Raw genomic sequence first — 27725 nt, forward strand, 5'->3', positions numbered from 1 at the left:
CATTAAAAACAGTTCTGAGGTTAATAGCACCTTACAAAGCAATTATTTGTTGCAATACAGCATGTACTCTTTTCCAATACTGTTTCGCTACTCTACATGACCACCACATATGATAATAGCTTCCCACATGTGCTTCATATTTCCAACACACATTTGATACATCTGTATACATCTTCGACAATTTTTCTGGAGTCATATGCCACCTATAAAACATCTTGTATATATTCTCCTTAAAATTAACCGATCTTGTAAGCTTTATATTATTTTGCCATATTTTCAACCATTGATCAATATCAATATTACGCCCTATGTTTTGTGCCCACTTAATCATACATTCTTTAACCATTTTGTCTTGCATTTTGATTTCTAACAGATAGTTATACATTTTCTTAACTACTGTATTTTATCTTTTGAACCTAATAAAAGCTTATCAAACATTGTTTGTTCTGAGTAGAAACCTTCTATTTTGTCCTTTATATATCTAGATTCCAGCTGTACTCATGACACACTTTCTAGAAATGAGGAAAGAGACTATTATAGACCACATACCCATCTTTCTGCTGTTATTTTTGTCTGTTGGATATGTACAGGAACTTTTCGAGAGGTGCAAGGCAAAGAAGTGACACCCTCTTTTTTCCTCAGTAAAAGAATATTAGTTTTTTTCTAAATAAAAAGAATTGAATTGTGCATTGCAATGAAACAGTTTCTAGATTTGGTGGCACTTGAATTTAGCGCCTCCATGTCAACATTTAATTAAACAAGAAATAGAAGGGTACTTCATCTGTAGCAGTCTCTTTGCACCTTAATTTGCTACCAAATCTCCCTCTCCTGGTGTACGTGTATATGTTTTGCATTGATAAACAGAAAAGGTTTTGCATTATTTGTGTGTAATTCCTCTATTTTCTTGGGAAGCTGAAGAAGGCGGCCCATGCATAGACATGGGATGGACTGATTTGTGTGATTTTCAGAAAAAGAAGGGGAAAATTAGGGATTTCTAGCTTTTAAATGACTTTTGTGCAGATTTAGCAATATACACAGTGCTTTGCCAGAAGTGGTGTATTATTTTCATGGAGATGTGTGGACAAAAACTGTTAAACTATACCAAAATTCTACTGCAGGTAGATGTATGATTCCTAGCATCTTCAAAACTGATATGCCTTTACTGCAGGGTCATGGAGAGGATGGTTAAAAATGAAGTGTTCTCTATATTGCAAAGCCACATATGTGACTTTGAGTTTAGTCAAAATTAATGACACTACTGGCGCTGTGTGCATGCTCACACACACATGTGCTTTACTGGTATTCTTGTTCTATAGATGGTGCCTTTTCTGACCCATGTCCTTTGTGTGGCAAACACTTACAGTCTTCATTTGTGTTACATTTTTCATTCCCAAAGGCCTTTTCACACATCACACAGCAATGTGCCGGGAAGCATACACTCAAGAGTCAGTTGGAACCAATTATATCTTCCTGAAGAACAGCCTTGCATAATAGACATTTTCCTTTAGAATAATGAAGTCTAATGTGTGAACAGGAGGTGTTCTTTTTGTATTTTATGAGGTTATTTATTTTTAGTTTTTTAAGCAGTAATTCTAGTAGAAGAGGATTGACCTGCCTTTTGCTAACCAAGCAGTTGTTCGCTAAGTCAAGATTCTCACCCAGTTGTTCTTGGTTCAAGTCTATTGCTTCCCCTGTACAGCTAGACCAGACAGCAACTTGTGCTCCATTTTCCTAGTGAGTGCTGTAGGCAAACTAGTGAGCCACCCACAAGTATTGAGACTTCCACTTCCAGCCTCTGATGCATCCTTTAGGAATGGCTTCTTCCCACGGATAATATTCTACTTTAAGTGTCTCCTTTTGCTGTGATATATTTATTATAGATGATACATGACCTGGTGTTGAACACATGCTGAGATCTTTGCTGCACCCAGTAGTTTATTCGTCTTCAGTGCCATTTATATATTTGTGGCCGTGTGTATGGGCACAAACTCCGTATGGTGTAGTGGATAAAGGACTGGGTTCTGGGAGGCCTGGATTTGAATTCTCGCTCAGCCATGGGACTTCACTGGGAGTGTAGAACCAGTAAAACCACTCTTTAAATATCTCATTTATCTTGATTGCTGTGTTAGAATCACTATAAGTCAGTTCTGACTTGAAAAACAGCAGTTGGCTTTTATAGGATAAATTTGTGTTGTTTATGTGTATGTGCATTTTCTCAAGATTGAAAGAGATTCCATGAGCTAGATATGCAATAAGTGATTTTAAACATGTTGTCTACCATTTACTTCAGCCTTTGCTCCTTGCTCCCTCCTGAATTTCTTTATTTAACAAAAAGTCCCTTTCTCTGTAAATGAACTGGCACCTTTAACCTCCTTTGAAAGTGGGTTGTTGTTGTTTTTTGTTTTTGTTTTTATTTTTGAGTATAAAAGTTGTCAAGTTACTATTCATAGAAAGCTGGGAAAGGCCAGATACTGAGCATTACTCCTCCATAATTTGTGGGTGTGAGTGTGTGTAGGAGATAATGGGATGTGTACTCTTGCATTGGTTTGTCTTCACCTATGTTTGCTGGATGATCTTGACACCAGAAATGCAATAGGCTCAGTCCAGTGTATTTCAGGGGGCTGTTCTGAGGGCAATAAGTAGTAGAAGAGCCACTGTGAAGTCCATGGAGGACACGTGGGTTTAGAAGGGTGTTAAATGCATTTATTTTCTTCCTTTGTGTTCTTGTGCAGGTGCTAATATTGCCACAGGGGAAGAGGTAGCCATTAAATTGGAATGTGTGAAAACCAAGCATCCGCAGCTCCACATCGAAAGCAAGTTTTACAAGATGATGCAGGGAGGAGGTGAGTTCGTAAAATCAGAGGCATTGCTACCAGGTGTAGTGGGATTTGGAGCCTGATGTTGATACCTGGCCTTTAGCGTCTTTGCAGAATTTTTTTTATGCTAGAGTCTTTTCCACAGGAAAAAAGTGAGGAAGGGTAAGACAGGCATATAAGAATACTCATGATATGGACAAAATAGATAAAGAGAACTTTTCCCCCCACTGTTAAAATATTTGCACCCAGAGTCACCCATTGAAGCTGATGAGTAGTAGAAGATTGAAGACAGGTGAAACGACATGCTGCTTCCACACATAATTAAGTTAGGTAATTCACCATCACGTAATGTGGTAAAGCAGCTATTAAGTTAAATGGCAGAAAACAAATGAACGTGAGATAAAGCTATAATGGCTACTAGACTGAATAGTTGTGTATTACATTCAGTATCAATAGCAACATGACTTTCCATAAGAGTTGTTGAGATACATGATGGGGAGAATGTAGTTGTGATTGTACTAAGCTTTCAGTAAACACCTTGTTGACTATTTTCTGAACGAGTCTCTCCTCTTCCTCTTACCATTGTGCTTTTCTCTCTCCCATCTTTCTCTTCTGACCCTTTTTAGTGGGCATCCCTTCCATTAAATGGTGTGGAGCAGAGGGTGACTATAACGTGATGGTGATGGAACTTCTGGGACCCAGCTTGGAAGACCTCTTCAACTTCTGTTCCCGCAAATTCAGCCTCAAAACTGTTCTGCTGCTTGCTGATCAGATGGTGAGTTCTTGCTTGGTTCTTCATTACCCATCACTGATGCTCATGCATACTTTTTATTCTTCATTCTCCATCTTTACAGGAGTAGCTTGAACTTCAAAACCCTAAGTTGTTGCCTATGAGTGAGGAAGCAGAACACTTACTTGATAATTAAGTGGTTTTTTTTATACAGCCAGCTCTTAGGCTTTTTCTGAACAAAAAAATAGGTTAATGTTCTTGGTGGTGGTGATGAAGGAGTAGGTGAAGAGTACAGGCTGAAGCCCAATTCCTGAGCATGGGAAATAGAGACGGAACTGCACTGTATTGTTGGCGTTGCTGGCCAGCTACACACTAGAATACCCTTTCCCCCATACCTATGGCATATAGTGGTAGCAGGAAAATTGTAATAAAAGCTTTGGCCAAGTGAAAGGTGTATGTTCCCCTTCAAAAATGCTAACTACTGTCACCTTGGTGGTCCTATGAATAGGTCCTCCTTTCTGCTTTCATGCTGCTAAAATATCAGGAATCTGGATATATCTGTTAGTTCTGCTTTGACTTGGATGCATTGAGCAGTGGGTTGGACTTGACGGCCTTTATAAACCCTTTCCAACTCAATTATTCTATGATTCTATAAAGATTCTTGATGTTTCCTGGTTTCTCTTTTGAGATTACGTCTTCAGTTTAACTTCATTGGAATATGTGTCTTCCTGTGTAGCTTGGTGTGGAGTTAGTGTCTGTGCTTTTCTAAACTTCCTCCTTCTCTCCCTCTGCTTTTGGTTCTTCCCAACCCATCTCTAGATCAGTCGTATTGAGTACATTCATTCCAAGAATTTTATCCACCGAGATGTGAAACCAGACAACTTTCTTATGGGGCTTGGCAAGAAGGGCAACCTAGTGTACATCATTGACTTTGGCTTGGCCAAGAAGTATCGTGATGCACGCACCCACCAACACATCCCCTACCGGGAAAACAAAAACCTGACTGGCACAGCCCGCTATGCCTCTATAAACACCCATCTTGGGATTGGTAAGTCTGACCTGTAGTCATACATTGCAGAGAATTTGGAAACTCATTTCAGAAATACATGACAAATGGTTTCAGGATACTGTTTGCATATTGTAGTGGATTGGGAAGATTATAGTTTATATTTTGGTCTTTTTTTGTTTTGTTTTTTACTATATGCCCATGTTAAATTCTAAAATGTGTCAGAAAGCATTATAAATGTTTGCATAACATCAGGTCAATGGGGTTCTCTTCTTTACAACTAAATCGCCCTTAAATCAAGGTTTTTCCCATCACTTTGAGGGATGCAGTTAATCACTGAAATATATGCACAATCGTAAGAGAGACTACCAAACAGAAGTTGTTAAGCAAAACATTTTGGCTTCCACCTTCTTTGGGTGCCCTGGTTTCCCATACTTTTACCAGAGCAATTGAAGAAGTCAGAAGGTGAAATGTTTTGTTACCCACACAGTTCCATTAAATACTCACACACATACACTTTTAAAAGTGACCAATAAATAGAAGTGTTTAATTGGTCACTTTTATAAATGTACATGTTTGGGTATTTAATGAAATTATTTATGGTAGCCGCTATTGTTTTTCCCTTTTAATCTGGGGTATTCAGAGCTAGATGTATGGTGTTTCTTCGCATATTTGTCCATGGCTATCACATTTGCTTAGAGGCGAGCTGTGCAAGTACATGGCAATAAAGCACTTTATTTAAATTATAAATAATGGTGCTCTGGACTCAGAACCTCCAGTCTAGAGAAGCTTGAGGATTTTACTGAGGTTGCTTGCCTAAACATTCTGACTTGATTTGTACTTCCTTCGCTGATAACAGATCAGAATACAGTTATATCCTAGTTCTCACATTTATCTGAATTTTGCAATAAAACCTGCGTAGAAAGATGAGGGATAAAATGCCTGCTGAAAATGCACACATTTGTGCATTTTTAAAAAATACGTGCCGATGAAGATACAGGATGGAATCAACTTATGAAAAAGCACTTGCAAAATTAATTTGGTATGAGAACAGACCAAAACGTACATAAATTCTTGGGTCTGATGTTTACACAAGATCTTCCAGATATTTGAAATGCAGCCACTATAATTCTGTATTATTCGTCAAACTTTATGGTTTGGGCAGTTGGGTGTGAAAATATTCGGAGGGCCCAAGGTTTCACACCACTGATTTATATTGATAAATCTATGGAGTAAAATATAATTATTTGAATATTTGGTTAATTTTATATTTTTCAGTCTCCAACTTTGACAGCTGTGAAGACGGTTTCTTTAGCCAGTTATGAATTTAAATAGTTTGTCATGGGTGTATATTAATTTCTAGAGTGTCTAGGAAGCACACTTCCCCTTTGACACATGGCTAGCAAAACATGTTGGAGTCCAACCTGGAAGGCCCTCTACAGACATGTATTGCCTTCTGAATCGTTTATACTTTGCTCAAGATATATGGGAACAGGATTTCCTGCTTCTACAGATGTAGTTATATAGGTCAAAAGACATACCTTTTGTAGCTCTTTCGGCCAGGGAACATGCCACAGGCAGAGAACTCCAGAGGGTGAATGTCTGAAGCCTATTAAATCTTGGATGCTCAATATAGACAAGGTCCATTTAGAACCTGGCAAATGCTGGAAAACATGAGACATTTAGGACAAGATCTTGTCAAGTAAAACAGTTTGTGCAGTGGACTGTGGTGTGAATAGTTTTGACATTTTTGCTCTAGGACCTCACTGAGCAAACAGAAGTCAAGCTTTCTTAACAGAGATCAATGCATGTGTAAACAGCAGCACTTACCAAAGCAGTGGGTCCTGCATTAACTTGCTGGTGGGGTTTTCCACTGAGCAGAAAGCTCAATAGGATCTTCACTTTGATCTTTCTAAACAACTTTTAATAATTGACAGACTGATGTTTAAATTATTGCGGTTTTTCTTTGTTGAAATAGATTTGGACAAAGATACCTTTTGAATGCTTTTAAAGGAAGACAGCTGTTTCTCAAGGGTTGAATGGCCTTTTCAGTGACTTGCTGGTTTGGGATGCTGGTAGACAAGGAAAGCCTTCTCTCGGCTGCTTTCTTACTCTTCCTGTCTCAAGGGTCAAGACTCTTCAGTCAGACTTGGCATAGAGAGAAGGGAGCCAGTGCATCTGTGATTTTTCACACCACCTACTTTTCAAGAGTCCCAGAGGCATTGTTAGCCACACCAATTACTCAAGGAATAATTTAATATCTTCTGTTGTGTTCTAGTTGATTGTGCTTTTTATTCAGAGCTTTCCGAAAGTGTTTTGCCAGCGTAGGCAAAGTACTCAAAAGCCAGGTAAATTACTTTTGTTGTGGCCTTCTCAAAAGAAAGTCAACCGGAATCGGCAACTGGAAAGACTGGGGAGTTGCAGGATCTTTTCTACAAAAAAGAAAAAAGGATGAAGAACTTTTTCTTGGTAACTTTTAGGGGAAGTGTTACTAAAGAAACACAAGCATAGTTTATTCGTAAAGTCACAGATAAAATGAAGAGAGTGAGTTATAAATTATCTCCCAATGTAGTAAACCTCAGGTCCTTTAGTGTTTTAGGTTAGTGAAAGCCCTGACTAAGAGCCAAATCCAACACATTAGTTTTGTACTGTGTGAATAAGTACTTCCTGTATGTGTTCTGAAATATTTGTTTACCCAAACTGTAATTTACCTTTTGGGGCCATTGCTTATAGCTGCTTTTTGAAAAAAACAGTCAAAAATGGAGAGTCTTTTGGCAGCCATTATATTTTGAAATCTGAACCTCAATTTTAAAAGGTAGTGTGCTTATAAATATCAGTTCTTCATGGTCATTCATGAATTTGCACATACGGGATTATTCTATGCCTGGGTGATAGTCCTTGGAACATTCTAGAGCTTAAACAGATGTTAGTACATGAATATTCCACCCCCATGCAGCCTGCCCAAATACCTCAGCTCCCCTTGATTTTCAGTGGTAATATTCTTATATAATTATCAGTTACTGGGTGCAAACTAGGTATGACAATTGACATTTATAATCTGCTTGTGAATTTATTGTTGGCCTTCCACTTCTGGAGATAAACCCAGCCTGAATCTCTGGTGTATTTCTAGCTTTGTTCTTGGAACTGTATGCAGTTTCAAATCACTGCCCTTGACTGTGCTGTTAAAGGCAGTAGAAGTCCACAGCAGAGGTTCTTTTCCTTTTGTACAATTGATAGGTATCCTGGATAGTGCATGGTTAAATGTCAGATTTTAACCAGCCTGGTAGTTGGGCACCATGACATACTACACTATTGGCATAGATCACTAGCATAGCATTATAGCTTCCAGTTGGTGCCTTGAAAAAAAAAAGCACAAAAAGCTAAGCTTATGCTGCATTCCTCACGATACAGATATGATCTGTTGCTCTTTTGGGAATTTGGACATGCAAATAATTTTTACAGCCACAGGAAAACACTTGACCTACAGAATGTCCTCTGTGTGTGTTGCAACCGCAGTGATGTTGTTGCCTGGAAGATCAGAGGGTGCTTCTACTCTCATGCTGTTGTAAACTGGTATCTGCTCACACTTAGACCTATGGGGGAAGGGATTTTGGAGGTTAAGAAATATTTGCTTGCATTGCTTCTGGTTGGGGGAGTGAGGAATAGGACTACATTTTTCATATTCTTTAGTGATCTCAGAGAGATTTTTGGATACTAGGAGAGTTACAAGCAACAGTCCATGTAGTTTTTACTATTGCTTGTCAGCAGAGTGCAGGAGATCTGGAAAGGCCTTCAACAAACTGCACTGTTGCTGTGTAATAGCATGCATTTTGGATGATCACATGGAACTATTACTTCATTCATGCCAATTAATGGACTCCTAAAAACTATAGGATAATGTATCTTTTTTTAAATATGCTGTTTCTTAGGTTACAGCTTGTTTTTACAAACATGATCTCATAATTCCTTTCTTTAATGTTTGCATATTAAAAAAAACATTCAGCTGGGTCTTCTGATTTATCTTTTTCTGTGTACTCTCTGACATGATTTAGCTGGGTTGTTCTCAGTTTTCCTTTTGTTAGGGATCTCTTTCCATACTGCTGGTCTCCTGCATGAACTCTCTGTAATTGTGTTATTTTTTTTTATTGTGTGCCACAAAGTCAATTCTAACTTATCAATACCCTTTTTAGAGTTTTCTAGGTAAGAAGTACTCAGAAGTGTCTTACTATTCTCTTGTTCTAGGGGCACCTTGGGACTGTGTAGCTTGCCCAAGGCCACACAGGCTAGCTCTTCTAGGACGCAGAGTGGAGAATCATACTCCCAACCTCTGACTCTGCATCCAGATACCTAAACTATTGAGCTATCCAGCCAGCTGATTGTGTTATTAAGAATGTATTATTTGTACAAGGATTCAGCCTGGCCACTTGGGTATAGCTGCTGCTTTGGGCAGACTGAGTTTGCACTTTAAAATGTGCCCAGTAGTCCCCTTTCATTATGTATAGTAGTAGAAAGATTAGCAGTGAAGGACAACTGAGGTGTTAGGAACCATAAAGTGTTTTTGGGGTTCCTAGAAATATAGTTTGAAAATTATACTTATGATACAGATGGCTTCCTATCACCACCCTAGCCAAGACTTAAGGAAAACTTAAGTCTTGGTTTTCTTTTGAAATCCTAGTCTATGACAATCTCCCAGTGTAGAACCAACGTCATAGCTACTATGGTGTCTGTCTTTTGCCTCAAACGAGTGATTTCAGATTCCATGCTATAGATTGGTTACCCTGAAGCTCAGCCATAGAATTTCTATGTGTTATCTGGGAGTAATTTTAGCTAGGATAGAATTCCTGCTATGAATGACACACAGTATTGGAGGTAGAATGAGTATGCTTCAGTGTCAGTTGCTGAAGAGCATGGGTGAGAATTATTATTGCCTTCATATCCTGGTGTGGGATTCCAGTAAGCATCTAGTTGGTTACTGTGGCAGCAGAATGATGGCTAGATGGGCCTTTGGACTGAACCAGCAAAGTGTTTCTTAAATAGTTACAAACATGCTTTTATTGTAGCTGAGCTTCAACGTTACACCAAGCCTCATGCCTGAGGCTTAGTTATGGTTTCTGCAGTCATGATTTATAATCAACTGGTAAACTAGAATCAGGAATAGTTTGAAGTAGAGATCTAACTATAGTTTATGCTAACTGTATTGTGATATGATTCCAAATTGACAAACCATCGTTAAAGTTGCTCCTCTGTCTCATGAGATCTCGACACCTAAAGCTGAGCAGATAACATGTGATAGAAGGCAATCAGCTTCAAGCTATGCTATGTCTGGACATTTGGAAAGCATTATTTGGCTGCTAGGCTACAGTTAGTGCAAAGAGTGAAGTCTGGGTGGGTGACACATCTGTAGATCTTCCTGCATGCCAATCCCACAGGCGTGTATTGATGCAACAAGGCAAGATCAGACTCTGGAAGCTTGAACATACCAAGTTGTAATTTCAGCAGATGTTGGAATTGTGCCTTATGAGGATTCTATGTAGGGGAATCCTTGTACTGAAAGGTGAGAAACAGATGAAATACCTCCTGCTTCTGTTTACTTTTCTATTCAGAAATGGTGCTTTGCTTAAAAATACAAACACTTCTCCAGCTAAAATTCATCCTTGAAAAACACACAGCAAACACGGAGACTAGAATGCTCTCCTGTTATGGAATAATTTTCTATGCTTTGTTGTAGGTTTGCTTGATTTCCACTCTGAGAGCTATTTTAGGATAAGCCTACTATAACTTTGTAGCTCCTGGGCCAAGGGAAGCATGCCAGTCATATGTTGCTGTCTGCATTGTGCTTCAGACCTCATGAGCTGACATGGTGTTAACACCAATCCTTGCACTACTGAATTCATTTAAAGAAAAATGGCTTGATGTGTTTGATATGGAGAACCCCAAGTGGATTTTCCAATGTCTTGCGAGAAGTCAAGGCAGGAGCTATAATTGGAACCTGCAAAGCTTTTATTGGACAGCTGACAAAAATTTGAAATTTTTTGGAGTCTGGAATTCTGTACTTTAAAAATACCTCATTCTGCAGCTAGCAAGGTTGGAATGAATGTAAGCAAGTGTGTCTGGTTGGCTTCATGGGTTTAGCTGCCCAGCTTTTGTTCTGATGTCATAAATCTAGCATCTTTTTGTTTTGTAGTTTTTATATTTGGTTTTAGGAAGAAGGGTTTTGTTTAACTTATTTGGCTAGAGTGACTTGAGGTAAATGTGAAGAGACTTTATTTGAATGCTCAGTGTAAATGTTACAGTGTCCAAAGAACAGGTATGGTGTTTATTTAATCAAATTTGGAAGCTAATAAACTGGAAAGTGGAAGAGGAATTAAACATTAAGATCTAGAGTGGCTCTTCAACAGGACCCTGCAGAATTTGTTGGGAATCCTTGGTTCATACATTCCAGTCAATTTTTGCATACTCAATGGATGATTTCCCATCCTGTACCCTTTAGAATGCAATATGTCTGAAATGGACAACCAGAGGCACACAGGAGATCGTCTGTAACAGATTTTGTCTGAATAGCTGGGGGAATGAGACATAAATATGAGTTATTTCTTTTCACATTATTATTTTTTAGTTGTTAAGTCGTGTCTGACTCTTCGTGACCCCATGGACCAGAGCACACAGGACCCTCCTGTATTCCACTGCCTCCCAGTTTGGTCAAATTCATGTTGGTTGCTTCGATGACATTGTCCAACCATCTCGTCCTCTGTCGTCCCCTTCTCCTCTTGCCCTCACACTTTCCCAACATCCGGATCTTTTCCAGGGAGTCTTCTCTTCTCATGAGATGGCCAATTATTGGATCCTCAGCTTCAGGATCTGTCCTTCCAGTGAGCACTCAGGGTTGATTTTCTTCAGAATGGATAGGTTTGTTCTCCTTGCAGTCCAGGGGACTCTCAAGAGTCTCCTCCTTCACCACAATTCAAAAGCATCAATTCTTTGGCGCTCAGCCTTCTTTTTGCATACTTACGAGTACTTCTTTGGGCGCCCTCCCTCCCTCTTGCATCTGACTGGGTGCACATGGCAGAATCCTGGAGCCTTCCTTCTAATTTTGTTTTCCAGCACCTACAGAGAATTTAATCCCAAAATAAAATATTATTTGTGTGAGCTGAGTATGCCTGCCTAATAACAAGCTGAAACGTGAAGAGAAAGAGGTAAACTACAGTTGTGCTCGAATTCACTAGTAATTGTTTTCACCTCTTAGAGGGGCAGTCGTGCAAATGTTCTTGGTAGTCTCCAGTATGTATTAGAGGCTTCTTCTCTTGATTTGTACATCCAGCAGTGAGAGCTCTGACAAGATTTAGCCTGATGCAACACCGGCCTATGTTCCAGAAAGTAAGCTCTTGTGTCAAACCAAAGGAAGTCTTAGATGTGGTGGGCTCTGAACTGTCATTTCAGGACCATCTTTGATCTCCTTTGAAGAGTAAAAATTAGAGGCTTTCAGATTTGTATTTTTGTAGTACAACTCCCAGAATTCCCCAGATAATATTAGCTACTTGGGGAATTGTGAAAGTTGTAGTACAAAAATATACCGTGTTTCCCTGACAGGGTCTTATATTAATTTTTGCTCCAAAAACACAGTAGGGCTTATTTTCAGGGGATGTTTAATTTTTTTTCATGTACAACAATCTACATTTATTCAAATATAGTCATTTCATCTTCTAGTTGCTGCACAATGATGGAGGCCGGGTTTTACTTAACTAGGGCTTATTTTGGTGGTAGGGCTTATATTACAAGCATCCTGAAAAATCATACTAGGGCTTATTTTCAGGTTAGGTCTTATTTTTGGTGAAACAGACTATATCTGCACACCTCTAGTGGAAATCAGTATCCCATTATTTGAGTTGTTCCCTCCACCCAGAGTCTATACCTAATACTTTATACTTCACTCCTGCTGATGATGCTTGGGCCATAGCACTTCTTGAACAGTTATATAATCCTCTTTCAAGCATTACTTATATGAAAGGTTACAGGGGAATGAGGGCTTCAGGCACCTCACTGGCATTGGGCCGTTTTATGGTCCTTTCTCCTCATGCAGTGAAGAACACTGTGTATTTCAGTTATACCACGGTTTTCCCATGGATTAAACTGGCTGATTTAATTCACCAAATGAACAGTTTATTTACCAAATAATTGTATTTTTTGCCATATTTTATTTATACTTGCCAGCAGAAAACCTATGGGTACTCTGTGGTTGTCCACTTGCATAAGGGACAGAAGAACAACGAGTGGGGGTGGGGGAGAAACACTTCTTTTGTAGATGGGGTGAGAGTCTCTCACCCTCAGTTTTGCTGCACAGTGGAGCATCTGGGGAAGCTTAGAGGTACAGTCTGTGTCTGAGAATGTCTTCTCTGCAATCTCCTTCTTAGGAGCAATTAAAGACAACTGCTCTGGTTGATCCAAAACTTCAACATTTATTTCTGATACATGCAAAATACTGTTAACATCCACAAGCACATTTAACTGCTCTTTCTCACTCAATTTTGGTCTTGAACTATAAATAACTTTTCAGTAGGGGTTCCAAACAGTCCAGCCTCCCAAACAGGGCATGTATCTCCTGTCTCTAGTTCCGATGATATTGACAACAGGGTCATCAGGCCTCAGGCAAAGGGGTTGGTTCCCAGCATCCTGGTTCCCGGTTCCACGAATTCCCAATGTCTTGGGTCTCTAAGTGTGCCATTCCCAGTCGTGTCTGCCATCTCCCTTCTCCTCTCCTCTCACTCCTGAGCATCCCCCCCACCAGTATGAGGGTTTCGCTGGCTTTCTCTCTCTCCTTTTCCTCTCTCCTTCCTCATGAGGAAGCATAAGTCTCTCCCACTGTTTGGCGCAGGTGTTCTTCATCCAGTACCTTTCCCATCCTGGGGGTAGTCCTCCTTTTTCCTTTCTCCATTCTGCCTCATCTACCTCTGCCAGCCCCCACCCTGACTGCTTTTCCTGGTAACTCTCTGCACTCTTCCCCCTCTTGATTCGTGCCTTTTCTCCAGACTCCTCCGCTTCCCTCATCATCATCTCTTCATTTTTCAGCAGCTTGTCTTCCCCTAGCCCTAGACTGAGGAACACTTCCCACCTTATATAGTTGTCCTGACCCCACCCATCTTTACTTCTTCCTCCTATCTGTCAGTCTTGGTCTCTTCTGTCTCTCACAGAGGGGTTGTATCCTTCCGCCTCATTCGAGGCTCCCCCTTTTGTACCTGTAAAGCTCTCTCCCCTCTCTCAATCGGGAAAGATGGCACTTGAACCAGTACGGTATCAGGCCAGCCAATCTCCTCACACAGTCCTTGAAAAAGGGAATTGAGAATGTAATTACCAAATCAAATGTTTTGTCACGAAAATGGAAGAGTGACCACAAATCATGAAATATGGAGTCACTCTATAGTACCACTTCTGCTTTTGTCCAAACAAGCTCTTTGTTTACACCAATATGAAGAGACGGCTGTGTAGAAGCAGCTTTTTCTGCATATATTTCTTTTTGAAGATGACCATACCACAAACAGGCCCAGCACTAAACACAAGGGGTGGGTTAAAAAAAAAACCTCATGAAGGGCTTACATTTTTCAGACATAGACAGTTGGCAGTTAAATGCTTGGATTTGCCACAAGCTGAAGCTTTTGTCACTCTTCCTCACCCTTTGAGAAGATATTTTCTCATATTTATTTACTAAAGCAATATGCAAACAGAAACTCAGTTTAGTATTGTGTTTCTGTGAAATTTGCAACACTGTTTTTGAGTTTAAATAAATGCATGTTTTTAGAAAAAAATCCCAAAATGCAGTATATTTGGGGAAGTTGCATGTTAAAAATTATGTTAGAGTAAATGCATGCAAAAATGCCCTTTCAGTGCCTATGTTTAGGCTCTGCCACCCCCTTTCAGTGGAAGCCTGGCTCACATTTTATGTAGCAACTTTTAGAAGTTGTTGAAGACCTTCATTTGTGTTGTATGTTACAGCTAGATGTTTTGGATTATTAGATATTTATTTGCTGGTAGCCCCACACAGCAGGTATTACAGCTCCAGGACACTGAATTAAATAAATGAATAATACTTTTAATACAGATCGGTGCATCATGGCCTCTCCCAATTTGAAGAGACACTTGTACAGCAGACCGAGGCAAAGAAGCAGTCCCGAAAGAAGCAAAACCAGGGAGCTGGACAGGGGACAGATTGGATTTGTCTCCAGTGTAGAAGGGATTGTCACTCTCGAATTGGCCTTCTCAGCCACACAAGACATTGTTCCAAGACCTCCATACAGAGCACGATACCATAGTCTCTCGAGACTGAAGGATGCCTACATGGTCATGGTCAAACTGAAGTGGAAATGATGCCAGAAATAGGTATGAGAGACTAAGTCTCAGGAGACAGACTTAGTCTCTCATTCTGATTTCTGACACGATTGGATGTACCAGTTTCTTGTGTTTCTATGGAAATGAGGCAAAACAAACAGTAAAAATGGGGTGGGGGTGGGAAATTGAAACAGGTTTGTCTACCTCAGCTCATAGTAAAAGACCCAGGTTTTCTCTCTCTCTGAACTCTGGTGTTGCAAACAAGTTTTACTGGGAGAAAAGTGCCACCATGAGATTAGAAAAGAGGCTGTGAACAAGAGAAATGAGGAGCACAGGAAATATTTTTTTCCCTTCTCTTTAAATGGTCCTTCAGCTATGTGCTTTTCTTGTTTGTTAAATTTGTAATAGTCTGTCCCTGAAAGTATCTCAAGATAGTAAAATGGCTGCCCCACATGTATGCCCTGGGGAAAAGCAGCAATTTGCTTTTCTTTCCTTACTCTGATTCCTTCCTTGTTGTATTTCTTTAGCTGTAAAAGTTTATGATACGTCACTCCAGGATAGAGGGACATGGTGGGGTACAGAGGTTTGGATTTACTCTACTTTATTTATTCATACCCAGGAGTGCAAGGCAGTGATTAGGGTTTCCTTATGTACTGATTTTCTTTCTAGAACAACTGTGATGTAGGTTAGGCTGGTTTAGAGGCATCTAGTGAGCTTTGCAGCTGAGAATTGATCTGAATTGATCCCTTTGGTTCTAGTTGAAAACGTATGTTATATCACTCTTTGAAATCAGTATCTTGAAGACTGAGAACTGATTTTGGCCATGGATGAAAGGTGAGAATAAAGTTGGATAAAGCTATTTTATGATCTTAGACTTTCCTAAACTGGATTATTTTATTAAGGGATGCTGGAGAAAACAGTGTTGTAGGCAAACAGCATTTTAAAAATGGCACACATTTCCACACTGGCAGTGTAATGAATGAATCTACTTCTTAATGGTCAGTATCCTGTTGCATAGCTCTGCCCTTGCAGCAGGAGGGATAGTAGCAGCAGACTGCCATTAATTAAAGAGTTCATTATTTAATTTTGGGATGTGTGTGGCTTGTGTGCAGTGATACAAAGTCACAAGCATCCCAAAACTGAAGAAAAACAACTCTTTAATTAGCAGCAGACTGCCACTGTCTGTAACATCACTGCCATTGGACAGGTGGAGCTACACAGCAGGATGCTGGCTGGTAGGTACTTGGGCCCTTTTGCCCAGAAATTGGGATCTTCCATTCCCCTGTTCCTGAATAATCTCTCAAGTTATTTTGACCTCTTATTTCCAGTTTTCCTACTGTGGTGCTAAAATGTAAGGGAGTATAAATTTAACAAACCTGGAGGCAAAGTGGATAATAGAAGCCAATCAGTAAAGATCATGTCCAGAACCCATTGCAATTAAGCATTCGTAAGCCGACTTTATATCACTGAGCTTAGGAGCACTTAAGTAAGTCTGTACTGGGTTGATTCCCCTCCCCCTTTTCTTTATCATATTCCACTGCCAAGCACATTCAAATAGAGTAGGAGTCTGTCATTTAAAACACAGTTTTGCAGCATCTTAAATACTAGTATGTCTTATTTTGGCACAAGTGTCTGGGAATTACAGTTGTCACTACTGTGCCATTCTAAAACTGGAAGTTCTGCTGGGGAAGATTTGCCTAGGCTTCAGAAAGAAAGCAAATGGAGAGTAAGATAAAAGCGAGCATGCAGAAAGCAACAGGAGAGGCACTAGGGGCCTTGTGAACCAAACTGTATATTTTTTTCTTGAAGTGCAGTTTGTTAAACAAACTTATTAAAGTTTTAATTAAGTTTATTCTTAAAGTTTAAAATGTTTTAATCATTCAGTGTATTTTAATCAGTATTACCATTTTTAAATCTATAATTTATTCTATTTCCTTTTTTAATTCCATTGTTTTTAATACTGTGAGCTGCCTTGTGTGTCTTTATCTGGAGAAAGGTGGCCTATGAAGAAAGGAAGGAAGGAAGACTGATGGGGGGAGGGCAGTTATCCTTTTAACAGTCATGAAGAAATCAGTCCTCTGAAGCTGTTCATTGTTTGATGAAGAAAGCTGGTGTTTTAAATAGTGACTGATTTTTAAAGCAGAAAACGTTTTTCTAATGTGAGATGTTCTTTGGCCCGAAGAGCTATGTTTTTATAAGGGGAGGCCACCTTCAAGCAAACTAGCCTGTACGAAAGGCAGTTTGTACTCTGCTTTCAAATCATATGCAAATGTATCTAGATCCACTTGTGTCATGATTTGTATTCTTGGTATTCACCATCAAGTTGGCTTTTGCTAGTTGTGAGAAAGGGCAGGCCTAAAGACCTCAAAACAGGAGATCCTGTTCTGTCTGGCCTCTTCCCTGGCCATAGGAGTCTCACTAAGTCCTGCACATACAGTTCTGATCAGATTTGCAATTATGATGGTTTCAACAATTTTGTTGTAAAAAATGCAGAGGTCTCAAGTACAAGTACCAAATTATCTGCTTTTTCTGACCTTGTGTAGAATTGCAGAACATCCAGAAGCCCTGCCTAGAACTGAAACTTCCAGCATACTTTTGCAGGATTTTTCTCAGCACTGAAAAGCACTGAACATGTATTTTAAATATAAATAAAATCTGGATTCTTGGCAGAGTTAGCCAAACTCTGTCTTCTGCAGCTTGCCTGTATCACCATCTTGGGCTATTGGTTTTTCTTTTTCTTTTTTTAAAAATTCCTGACGTTGTTTGAGCTGTGGTTAGAACATTTCTGCTCATGCCTCTGTATGTATCTATCTCTTTCCAGAACAAAGTCGCCGTGATGACTTGGAGAGCTTGGGTTATGTGCTGATGTACTTCAATCTTGGCTCACTGCCTTGGCAAGGCCTGAAGGCAGCTACAAAGCGCCAGAAGTATGAACGCATCAGTGAGAAGAAGATGTCAACGCCCATTGAGGTGCTCTGCAAAGGCTACCCTTGTAAGATTTCTCTCTGTGTACATTTTGCATATGCATGTGTTTGACTTTTCGTTTACACTCAGTGATTATGTGCACAAACATATTGGGTTTATAGTCATTGTCACAAGTTCTATGTGACAGTTAGTGAACTAGGAGCCGGGAAAATATTATTTGCTCTGAATGCAAAATTCCAGATCAACAGTTGGAATATTTCAACAAATTCTGCTCCTACTAGTCATCTCTAAACAGTAGTGAAGGGGGCTATCACAAAATGAGGATAACTCTTATGGGGTCATGCTTACCAAAATTATCTCTCCCAGTTTTAAACTTCTCTGTCCTCTCTTTCTCCTTATGTGTGCCCCTACACATTGCAGACGTGTATACCATACTAGTGCCTTCTGTTCAGCCCACCAAACAATGACCACTCCACTTCCATTCACACTGCTGCCCTCAGACTTAAAAGGCATTGTCCCTTTGTTTTCTCATCCATCTTTTACATTGGACAATTGTTCAGAGACATTCTGGGGAAATAAGGTGGATGGCTTGAAGTTAGTACTTTATTTTGCAGTATGCCCAGCCGCTGAGTATAAAAGGATGGGGCAAGGGTAGCTATGGGGTTTTGTGAGTGACACATTAGGGAAGGCAGCCATACTGTGAATAATTAAAATTTATTTCACTGATTGTATGTGGATGCAAAGCATTCCTGCTGACAGCATAACTTTGTCTCAAAACATGAGTATTTGAGGCAAGTACTTGCCTACATACAAATAATGAAAGCAAAGCAGACAACCTTTTGGGTGAGAAAGGAAGGGCTGTATCACTGAAGACTGCTGATCTCAGTGAAAATGGGGCAAGAGGCATTGTTTTAAGAAGGATTGCATGCCAACCTCCCTGTAGGTTATTGCTTTGGATTTGGAACGACAGAGTGGATAGTGGGATTTATACTTGGAGTAGATTTCTCATGGTGCATGAACTGGAGTACAAAAGAGGAGGATGGATGTGTTATTATTGCAAATGAGGCTAAAAGTCATAAGCAGAAATAAGTCTTTCCTTTACCCTTAAGAAACATCCATCTTTGTGCTAGAGAAAAAAAAAGTCAGAATAGGTCAACTGAACTGGACATCATATTCCCCACCTGTCTGATCTCTGAAGGTGGGGAGACCACAGGAGGTTGCCAAAAAGGATGTTGGTAGCCTGACCTGCCCATTTTGCATTCTACCCTCAACATGAGCTGCCAGTCCTGATATGAGAAATAATCAAAATGCAGAATGAGCAGGGGTGTACTTTGGTGACTTAGATAACCAGCTTCAGTGCTCAATATGAGCATCAATGGAACCACATCTACGTGGAGGGAAGTGTCTAATGGGGTCCCTCAAGGTTCTAGCTTGGGCCCAGTGTTCTCCAACATCTTCATAAATTACCTGGATGAGGGGATTGAAGGAGCACTCATCAAATTTGCTGTTAGTCGCCCAGAGTGGGATATAAATCAAATAAATAAATAAATAAATAAATAAATTAATTAATTAATTAATTAATTAATTAATTAATTAATTAATTTGCTGATGACACAAAGTTGGGGAGAATTGCTAATACTTTGGAAGATGGACTTAGCATTCAGAAGGATCTAGACAGACTTGAACATTGGGGCCTATCCAATAAGATGTAGTTGAAGATTCTGTACTTAGGCAGGAGAAACCAGATGCACACGTACAGGATAGGTGGCACCTGGCTTGACAGTAGTACCTGTGAGAGGGATTTAGGTGTCCTGGTGGACCTCCGCCTAAGCATGTGTTATACCTGCCAAGAAAGCCAACACAGTCCTAGGCTGCATCAATGGAGATAGCATCAAGATCATGAGAAGTGATCTATACTACGCTGATGAGGCCGCACTAGGAGTGTTGTATCCAGTTCTGGCCACCACAATACAAAAAAGACACCAAGGCACTGGAAGGGGTGCATAGAAGAGCAACAAAGATGATAAGGGGACAGAAAGCTAAATCCTATGAACGACTAAAAGAGCTAGGTATGTTTAGCTTAACAAAAAGAAGACTGAGAGGAGGCATGATAGCTGTCTTCCAGTATTTGAAGGGTTGCCACAAGGAAGAGGGCATTGATTTATTCTCCATTGCGCCTGAGGGTAGGACAAGAACCAATGGGTGGAAACTCGTTAAATGGAGATCCAACCTGAAAATAAGGAGGAATTTTCTAACGGTGAGAACTGTTAAGTAATGGAACAGCTTGCCTCCCAATGTTGTGGGTGCCCCATCGCTGGAAGTTTTCAATAAAAGATTGGACAGCCATCTGTCCGGGATGGTATGAGGTCTCCTGCCTTGGGCAGGAGGTTGGACTAGAAGACCTCCAAGATCCCTTCTAACCCTATGACAATTCTGTGTGCTCACACACACATAGTGTGCTGTTGTGACATAATGCCATTAGACTCTATACCATAAACTCATATTTCCCTCCAGATAATACTTAATCTTTTTTCTTTCTTTCTTTTCTTTTGTTTTCTCCTTTCCTAATTTTTTTTTAATATTGCCATCTTGAAAAATATGTTTAGCGTTTATTGTTGGCTGTTTATTGCAATGGTTTATAATATATTGGTTTGTTATATGTATTTTTAATCGTGTTTTATATGCTTGGAAGCCGCTTAGAGTGCTCGTTCTGAGCAGATAGGCGGGGTATAAATAAATAAATAAATAAATAAATAAATAAATAAATAAATAAATAAATAAATAAATAAATAAATAAAATATTTAGACAAAGGAGAGAATAGCAGAGCTTTTCAGTCTAATGGATAGAATTGCTATCATGGATAAATCCTGTTCCTGCTCTTCCTCTAGCTGAATTCTCTACATACCTCAACTTCTGCCGTTCATTGCGGTTTGATGACAAACCAGACTACTCTTATCTGAGACAGCTGTTCCGCAACCTCTTCCACCGCCAGGGTTTCTCCTATGATTACGTGTTTGACTGGAACATGCTCAAGTTTGTGAGTAACTCTACTTTTACTTTTTTTTTTTGTGCATCCACTTATGAGCCATAGCAAGAAAGGGATAATATAAAAGAGGGATGGCCATGGTTGCAGTCTATTTTAAGACTGGCCTGAGTACTGCCTGAGTAACTCCAACATTATTTACGGTTATATAAAAAGGCTTGAAAACAAGTACCTGAAGTCTCGGATTTAAGGTTAAGATTTCCATGTTCCCCGACAGAATCTCTGAACTACACACAAGGTTTGTTTTGCACCTGTACAGAGCTTCTTGGCAACATCTAGAGTTAAGTAGCATCTTACATTGGGACCTTAACCTTTGTATGTTCAGCCTGGCTCTTTGTCAAGTTGTGGCTGGCAGCCTTGTGAGGTAGGGTGCAAGTGTAACTTACTAGATATTAATAAGCAGTACTTTGAAATAATGCATTAATTTAATATGTTACCATTAAAATAGTTACTTTTGTGTTACAAGCCATCTGATCCATCTGGGCAATAACATTTTAAAAACAACACTTTTAATATTAATGTGTTAGTCTTGAGATACTAATTTCTTAAGAAAATAACTTCTTGGCGTTTTAAGGCCATGGAAGTAAGAAGCTCTCACTTGGATCTTTTGGGGTAAAATATAACCTACACCAGCGATGGCAAACCTATGACATGCAGAGCCCTTTCTGCTGACACGCGAGCCATAGTCCACCAGATCGTTACTCCCCCCCCCCCCCCCCGCAGCCAGAACTCAGGAGGTGGCTGCAGCCGGTGCTGGCGCTTCAGCAGGCGGATCTGGAGCAACTGGTGCTGGCAGCAGAGGGACCTTGAGACACCTCCGTGCTGGGATTCCCCCTTCCACTGCCACTTCCGGTTCCAAGGCTGCCACTTCCTGTTCTGGGTCCACACTTCCTGTTCTGGGTCTGCTGTAGAGGCGGCGGCACACCACCTGCTGTTTTTTTGGTTTTTGTTTTCCCAGTTTGGGCACGTGAGCCCAAAAAGGTTCGCCACCGCTGGCCTACACTGTAGTCTGTCTTTAGGTCAGCTAAATTGGGGGGGGGGGGGAGTGAAGTTGTATAGCAAATGAAATCCAATCATCCTAAGGATTAAATGTATATATGCACACTTCTTCTCCCAGTTACAATAAGAAAGAACTGAAAGTGTTTTGCAAGACATATTGTGGAAGCCCTACTGAATGATTCAGCATCAGACATCTGTTTTGTGTATTTGTGTGTCTTTCATTCTCTTCAGCTGCTACTGCAAGAAATTGTGTGTATATGAATAAAATGATAAGCTCCTTTTGGCCTGCTAGTAAAGTCTCAATGGCTTTTGTGGCATTTCCTGTTTTAGGGGGCAGCCCGGAATCCCGAGGACATGGATCGGGAAAGGCGAGAACACGAGCGAGAGGAGCGGATGGGGCAGCTTCGGGGTTCAGCCACACGGGCACTGCCACCTGGGCCTCCTGCAGGAGCCACTGCTAATCGCCTCCGCAATGTTGCTGAACCCATGGCCTCCACACCCACCTCCCGCATCCAACAGTCTGGTGAGTAGACAAGGGTTATACCCAAACCTGTCATCCAGGTAGCAGAGGGGGGACAGCCAGGCACGTGCCTCTTTGCTTCAGAGTTTCAGTCCCAACTAGGATAAAATTGGAAGCATTGCTTGTTATCCTGGTCTTTTGGTATTTATTAGTTACGTTTATCTCCCACCATCCCTCCAGTGAGCTTCGGTACATGATTTTCCTCCTTCTCCTTGAATTTCACAATTATTATATGAGGTAGGTAAGTCAGTCTAAGAAAGAGTGAGTGGCCAAAGCTACCCCAGTGATGGTTGTTGTGGGTTTTTCAGGCTCTTTGGCCATGTTCTGAAGGTTGTTCTTCCTCATGTTTCGCCAGACTCTGTGGCTGGCATCTTCAGAGGACTGGAGTAGGAACTTTGTCCATGCCCAGTGAGTTTTGTGGCTTGGGTGAATTGAACTTGAATCTGCCAAGTCTCAGGCTAGCACTCTAAGCATTACTTTGCACTGGCATAACCCTCCCTACTTCATGGTAACGGTACACTTGCTTTCTTTGTGCCTTTCCATTTGTTTGCTACAATGTTGAAAATTTAAATTGTAAGTTCATTAGGAATGATGTTTTTCCCTATTCTTTTTCTGCTAGTATGAATAGATTGGTAGATTGAAAAACTGAAACTTTACTCCTCCTCATCAGGAAACACATCCCCCAGGGCAATTTCACGAGTGGACAGGGAGCGGAAGGTCAGCATGAGGTTACACCGGGGAGCCCCTGCCAACATCTCCTCATCTGACCTCACAGGGCGGCAAGAGGTGTCACGGATTTCAGCATCACAGGTGGGCTTTTATTGGAGCCTTCTTGGGAACGAGGAGTGGATGAGCCTGTTAAGGGGCAGTGGGAGGAAACATTTTGGGGGATCAGTGTCCATTCCTATAAATCTTCCTACCCTCTCTTGTCTCTATTCACTCTTCTGACTGTTTATTTTCCAGACAAGTGTGCCATTTGATCACCTGGGGAAATGAAGAGTGGATTTCACCGGACCAGTGTTTGCTTAGGTGAGCGTCTTGATACATCTTTATCATGACAGGATTCTATTGTGTCCGTGGGGATTGTAGGTCTTGATGAATAGGCATACTTCCTCTCTGCATTGAATCCCAATATACACTATTCTATAGCAGGGTATGGCTCCTCCTCATGTTGTTGGACTGCAAAATTCCCACATTCCTTACCATTGAGTAAGCCAGCTTGGGAATTGGGTCCAACAGGACCTGAAGGGGCTAAACTCCTGCTGTCTGATTATGAGAATAGGGAACAAGGTGTTTGAAGCGCATCTGATTATCAAAATTCATGGCAGAGGCACTCAGATGTGTTCTCTCGGTTGGCTGGAAACTGGCTTTATAATGTTCCATGCCTACCCAATATTACAAGGTAGTTTTCCTACATTAATGGGTATAACTGCTTTGGTTAATGTGCCATGATGTAGCGAACCATACAGTTTATTACTATGGAAGCATGCAATCTAAGGCATATTTAGATTCCATCAGGGAATGGATTCACATTGCTGGTTTTATTTCTAGGAGCCTGTATTAAATGCACCTAGACACTGAAGGCGTCTAACCCTTCTTCCACCTTGAGATGCTTGAAAGGCAGTGTGCTTTCTTCCATAGTAGGGTGTGGTCACCTCTTGTGCTCTCAGCTGCAAATAATTGGCTAACAAACTCTGTTTAGTAGCTACCCCCCCAGTTGTTATCAATATGCTTAAAGGAGTGACTGGACCTCCTCTCTCTTGTTGTTTTCTTTGTGTGGAGAGTGATGTGTCCAAACAGGAGAAGCTCTTGCTCACATGGAGAAAGCAACAAGTAAGAGGGGAGAAACTAGCTGCTCCCCTCTAAGTGTCTTTCTTAACAGCTGAACAACTGATTAGATATTCAGATAGCATGCTGTATGCTTTATTCAGCTACATGGTAATATGGAGTAGCTGTTCCTTGTCTCTCCAATGCAGCAGGGTTGGGAAACCCATGGCCTCCTGAGTGCTGTGGGACTTTGACTTCCATTGGCCCCACCAGCAAAGGTAACAGTGAGCATGATTGGAGTTGTATTCCAGCAATGTCTGGAGCGCCACATGGCCCCCATCCCTGGAGCAGAGAGCATGGGGGAAAGCTGGAAATTAAAGAAGAGTCCGCATGTGAACTTTTGCTGTTTAGCATGCTGGAGTATGGTGCTGCTGTTCTTTTAAAAGGTGTGCCTAAATGCATCAGACTATACTTGGCTGGGATTGGACTTTGTCCACCTTCAGTGGCATGAGCACTGAACAATGCAGCATTGTTTCCCTTGACCTTTTTGAATGCCTTTTCAAAAAGCATTCTTCTTGGTGGAACTGGTAGAAAATTTCAAGATGTGGATGGCTTTAATGTTAGAATGGTCAGACAAGAGCATCTTGCAGAGCTGCCAAGATTACTCTGTTATGTGTAGCTTTTTAAAAGTTTGATTAATTTGATGTTCTAAACATTTTGCGGGCCATGGTTGCATTTCAAACTTTGAAAATTGCCGTAGACAGCATCATAAAATATCTGCTGTGATGGCTTGGCTCATTGCAGGACTAGTTAGTTTGAAAAGGCAAATAATGTCCCAAAGAAACATAAAAAATTGGCCAAGGTACCGAGAGAGCAAGATGTATGTCTTTTGGGTGTGTGTGTATTTATTTATATACACACATACCGCTCTTAAAGAAGAAGAACATGGAGCAACACATCCAAAAAAAGCAAAGCAAAGGCAGTTGTATCAGTCTGTGGTGTAATCCTTTTTCATTGCTTTCTAAAGAGTGACATTTGTGCTTTTCTGTGTGCTCAGATACCTGTTCTACATCACCCTCCTCCAAGTCTGCTCTCTTTTGTTCCTTCATGAAAGTCTCTTTGGATTACCTGCAGGAGAAGGAAAAGAGGCCAGGGCAATGGAAGGATAGTGCTTTGCTTTCCAGCTGCTGGTGCTCATAATAATATACAATAATCAGATCCAGTAAAATTAATTTACAAAGTTAAACAATAGGGACAAGACATCTTTCCGGGTGTTTGAGGTGCTGTTGGGCATCCTAGCAGTAGGTTATGATCCAGGGTCTACAGTATTGCTTTAAAGCCATAGAAATTGAATGCACAATGCATCCTCTAAATCAGTGGTTTCCTACGTAGTATAACTTGGGTGTTCTTCAACTGCAAAAACTCCCAGAAACCTTGACCGGCGTGACAGGTGCTGAAGGCTTCTGGGAACTGCAGTCAAAGAACATCTGGGTTACCCAAGGTTGGGAATCACTGCTCTAGAGCAGTGGTTCTTAACCTTTGTTACTCGGATGTTTTTGAACTGCAACTCCCAGAAACCCCAGCCAGCACAGTTGGTGGTGAAGGCTTCTGGGAGTTGCAGTCCAAAACTCCTGAGTAACCCGAGGTTAAGAACCAGTGCTCTAGAGGATCTCTACATCTGTTTGATTTAATTTTTTAAAAAAATCAAATTCTCTTAAGTTCCTATGGGCAGACAGGAGACTATATGAAGGATGCCTCTTGAAATCACAGTTCTTTGTGCTTTAATCTAGCAGTTCTTGATGCACAGAGTTGTGATTTCTCTGGGAGGAAGGGTCTGCCACTACCTTGATCTCACTTTTCCAACATTTACAAGACAGGCACCTTTAACTGTTTTCTGGCTGCTTTCCAACTTGCAGAATAGTATCCCCCTTTTTTGTTGATATATTGGGAAACTGAGAGAAGACTACGAATCCCTTCTTCATAAATATTAATTCTAACACTAGGTAAATGGCACATCCCACAGAGATGTTTTCCTGTGCTTTGCCCAGGAATAACTGCAGTTGCATGAGAGCAGCTGTTAGTTGCACATGGGTACAATAAGTAGACTTTTGTCGTAATACTTCCTCTGTTATAGATGTCGGGAGGGGAAATTGTTTTAACAGTACTCTTTCTCTCCCTTTTTTTTCTAGTGTCTTCACTGTATTTTTCTTTTAAAAAACAAAATTACAAAAAAATACAAATAAAAAAAGAAAAAACAACAAAAAAACCAACTTTTTTTTCTGCCAGCCACAAGGAGAGGACCTGCCCCGTGCTGGCGTTCATGTCTTTTCTGAGATCGGCGACTGCGTTCCCAAGCCCAATTGCCTTCAGCAAGTCACCGATGCAGGAGCCTTGCAGAAAAACACCTCTGCTGCTGCCGTGCAGCTTCGTCTCGACGTAGGCCTTGCCCCCCATCTCACGCCAGCAGGCCACAGCCAGCCCACTCTGCTTTCCACCCGCCCTCGCCCCCCATTTTCTGATCTATTTGTATCATCTGAAACAAAACAATAATCACTTGCCTTTTTTGTTTTTGAAAGTTCAATATGTCTGAGATGGAATGGTTTCTGCCATCATTTGGGATGGCTTTGGGATTTTAAAAATATTTTATCATTATCATTATTATTTTGGGTGAGCAGGAGGAGGATGTTTACAGAAGACCTTAAAATTCCAGCACTGACTAAGTGGCTTAGCATTCATTTTCGAGGTGAACCACACTTCCAAGCTGGTACTGCATGGGGCTGTTGTGTTGTGTGGGGAAGGGAGAGGCCTACTATCTGTAGGCAGGTTTTCTTTCTCATCACTGCTCCTCTCCATGTGCATTCATGGGCAAGTTGGGAGATGCCACAGGGATACCAGTTAAGCAAATTAAGCATGCCAATAGTGACACCATGGCCATTGTGTGGAAAGCGTGGGCCTGTGGTTTAAGAGATGTGTGCCATGAGAGTCAGAAACAAATGTGAAGGGTTTGGAAATGTAACCTGCTTCTTGTGCAGGTGGTGGTGGTGTCTCTCTTGAAACAGACAACCCACCCACCCCCCGTTTGCGTGTGTTTAGGGTTTTTTTTAAATTGTTTAAATTGTTTTGTTTTTACTTCCCCAGGAGATGGGAAGAGTGTTGAGGAAAAGGAAAGAGTATGTGAAATGGATGGTGAAGGCAGTGGGGGGAGGGGAGAGAGAGAAGCTGGTATTATTATAACAGTTGCTCTTTTTTTCCTCATCAGTTTTTAAAAGGCAACCCAGCCTCAGACGCACAACCTCCCCTCGCAGAAAGATTTCTTCCACTTTCTTTTCTTATCTGTTACTGTTTTTAAATTTTATGTTTTTCTCCAGAAAGCCAGTCCATCCTGGGTTTTTGCATTGCAGCAGCCATCACCCCGCTCTCCGGCCTCTTAACTTGGCACACTTTTTTGATGTTGGACAGTGTGGAGTCATTGAAAGTGGGTGGGGCTTGGTTTTTTGGTTCTCTTTGTTCTTTCTATTTAACACACAGATCTCTCGATCTCTCTCTCTCTTTTATTTTATTTTATTTTATTTTATTTTATTTTTTGTCTTTCCCCCTAATT

General features: G+C 40.8%; 1 protein-coding gene across 1 annotated transcript in view; it reads left to right on the forward strand.

Moving 5' to 3' along the window:
- Positions 1-26452, forward strand: part of CSNK1E (casein kinase 1 epsilon) — a 53161-nt gene extending 26709 nt beyond the window's left edge. The window contains exons 3-11 of the mRNA XM_020787674.3: positions 2733-2843; positions 3443-3591; positions 4366-4594; positions 17691-17861; positions 20684-20832; positions 22168-22360; positions 23028-23167; positions 23321-23386; positions 26314-26452. Of these exons, the coding sequence (XP_020643333.1) occupies positions 2733-2843; positions 3443-3591; positions 4366-4594; positions 17691-17861; positions 20684-20832; positions 22168-22360; positions 23028-23167; positions 23321-23353 (1175 nt within the window). The 3' untranslated portion in view covers positions 23354-23386; positions 26314-26452. The remainder of the gene's footprint in view (positions 1-2732; positions 2844-3442; positions 3592-4365; positions 4595-17690; positions 17862-20683; positions 20833-22167; positions 22361-23027; positions 23168-23320; positions 23387-26313) is intronic.
- The last annotated feature ends 1273 nt before the right edge of the window (positions 26453-27725 follow it).

Source organism: Pogona vitticeps, chromosome 5 (assembly GCF_051106095.1).
Source record: "Pogona vitticeps strain Pit_001003342236 chromosome 5, PviZW2.1, whole genome shotgun sequence".
Taxonomy (NCBI): domain Eukaryota; kingdom Metazoa; phylum Chordata; class Lepidosauria; order Squamata; family Agamidae; genus Pogona; species Pogona vitticeps.